Raw genomic sequence first — 2500 nt, forward strand, 5'->3', positions numbered from 1 at the left:
GACAATAATTGAATAACAGGTAGGATAATTGTGGCTGGAATGAAGTCCCTCCTTTCCCCCTCCTCCTCCCTCTTTCAAGAGGTAGTTGAGGAAGAAATTGGTTTTAGACAAGTTTTTCAAGGTGCTAATTGCAACAATACTCTTTTGAAAGGAGTGCCAATTTCTGTATTTTTTTATTTTTTTAGTTTGTATTATTACCATTATTATAAGTATCACCAGGTCCCCCTATCCTTGCCCCCCCCCCCCCCCCCTCCCAAGTTAAATACAAGGATGAGGTATTCACGGAAAGTTGGAGAGTTCCCTTTCTTCCAGGTTTACTCAAACCTCAACTAAGTGTTTGGATGTAGGAAAGCAGACTTGTGTGCTCGACAGCGTTATATATATAATTTTTAACATTTTAGAATGGAGCTGAAAATGCTTGTCCAATTTTTTTATTTATTATTATTATTATTTTTATTTTTATGCATACATGAAACCTTCAAATTGGACATTGACAGATTTCCCCTTTCTTAATCTACATTTTTCCTTTTGGTGGCCCATTTATATATATATTGCACGTTTAGTGTCTTGGTTTTATATTCTCCATTTTGTTTTCTTATTGATTTTTCCTCATTAAAAGACAGTGGGGCAATGGGCACCAGCCATCATTTTGGATAGCCTAATTGTGCACAAAGTTCAGTGATTTAACATGTTCAAGTTTGTAAAGTGTTTTTACATTTGTAAATAGGGATGTCAAGATATGAAATAAAACTGTATAATTATTTTAACCATTATTTCTTCTGTCCTTGGTGAATGGTGTGAAATGAAATATATCATAATGTATATATAATTCAACTTTTTATTATTTTATACATAAAGATACATGGTACTTATGTCATTTACAAGTTTATACATTCAAAAAATTGTTTTCATTCACAAGCAGCCAACAAACAAGCGGCAGCCAGGTAATTTTGGAGGAGTCAGTACGCAAGTTCTTTTTCCCTCTTCTAAACTATGATTACAAATGGCATTCCCTGTGCTTGTCCAATGGTGGCTGTGGACTGGGATAGCACTGGCGATGAAGGAGCTCAACTGCTGATGCCTTAGTGGTGCTTGTAATTCCTGTGGTGAACTGGAAGAAGGGAAGAGGAAAAATTGCTTTAAGTTCAGTGTATCTGGCAGTTGACAGGGTTTTAACAATCATTGTGGTATGAAGCAAATCTCATTTATGTAAGCTATGTTGAAAGTGAAAATGAAAACCTATTGTAACATGGGCACTTATACTAGTATTTTTAGACCAGGAACTTGGAGAACATACCCAAAAGTTTTATAGAATTTAATTAGAAGATAAAACAAATTATTTTGTACATGCTGACTCAAAGCTGGTGAAAAATAGACTACACTTGTCTTGAGGGGGGAAAAAAGGCTTATGGTTTAATCATAAATTACATTAAAGACTAATACAATCACTTTCGGTATCTCATTAATAGATTCACAAAACTTTATTTTTACTTTAATCAACAAGTTTTTACAGTGAATTCATATCTGCATTATTTGAGATATAACTGCTCAGTATTTAGTGTGTAACAAAATGCATCATATATTGAAAAAAAGAAAATGGGAGGAGGAGCAGGAAGCAGAGGAACCACAGAATGGAGGGAGGGAGGAAAGGAGGAAGAGGAGGAGGAGGAGGAAGCACCAGAGTAACCAGTGAGGAGGAGGAGGAGAAACAGTAGCAACCAAAGAATGCTTGCCTTTCAACAAAAAATAAGCTTTTAAGAAGTATCTACAGCCATTACAAAACAAATGAAAGAGGAGTCCTTACCCATCTTGCCGTAGTTGAGCATATAGAAGAAGGCCATGGACCCCACCATCAGCTGCAGGAAGGGGGCAATACCAGTCTTCTTAGGCTGGACATACTGGAATAGAGAGGTTATATTCCATTATTTTCAACATGTTACTAGATGGAATAATAAATAATCAAGCAAACTGGTGAAAGACATGGCCAAAGCATCATACTTTATCTATAAAATGTTCTAAATCAGACAACATCCAACTACTTTTCTGGTTTATGACAGAAATGATGGATATTATTTAAAGTAGTTTCTTAACTATAAGCAAGTATCAATTATAATAGTTTGAAATAGTATAGCTGGATTACTTGAAAATAAATACTCTCAAAGGTTTCCACTAACTGCAAATAATTATTCTAAGTACTAATTTAGTTGATTACTGCATTGCCTGAAATCCATTACACAGTTGCAAAGAATGTATTGCACTTTATGTATTTTTACATACATTAACTTATCCACATGCATTGGTATAGAAACAATTACACATGCCCACACCCATAACGACTGAGCTTTTGTGACAAATGTAGAAAAGGTATGAACGAGAACTTCTGTGCAAGATGTTACTGTTATTTTGATAGAACCAAAACATGCAAATTACATCTCTTTCTTATTTAAGTCACTTCCCCACTGTTCCTACATCTGACAAATAGAGTAGGTTCAAAACTTGC

The 2500-nt window shown here is 34.9% G+C and overlaps 1 protein-coding gene across 1 annotated transcript in view; it reads right to left on the bottom strand.

Moving 5' to 3' along the window:
- Positions 1 to 824: 824 nt before the first annotated feature.
- The window catches only part of ATPsynF (ATP synthase, subunit F), a 9105-nt gene continuing 7429 nt past the window's right edge, over positions 825 to 2500 (bottom strand). Inside the window, exons 3-4 of the mRNA XM_027362908.2 lie at positions 1805 to 1898; positions 825 to 1111 (exon numbers count right to left, since the gene is read on the bottom strand). Coding sequence (XP_027218709.1) covers positions 1083 to 1111; positions 1805 to 1898 — 123 coding nt within the window. The 3' untranslated portion in view covers positions 825 to 1082. The remainder of the gene's footprint in view (positions 1112 to 1804; positions 1899 to 2500) is intronic.

Source organism: Penaeus vannamei, chromosome 11 (assembly GCF_042767895.1).
Source record: "Penaeus vannamei isolate JL-2024 chromosome 11, ASM4276789v1, whole genome shotgun sequence".
Classification (NCBI taxonomy): Eukaryota; Metazoa; Arthropoda; class Malacostraca; order Decapoda; family Penaeidae; genus Penaeus; species Penaeus vannamei.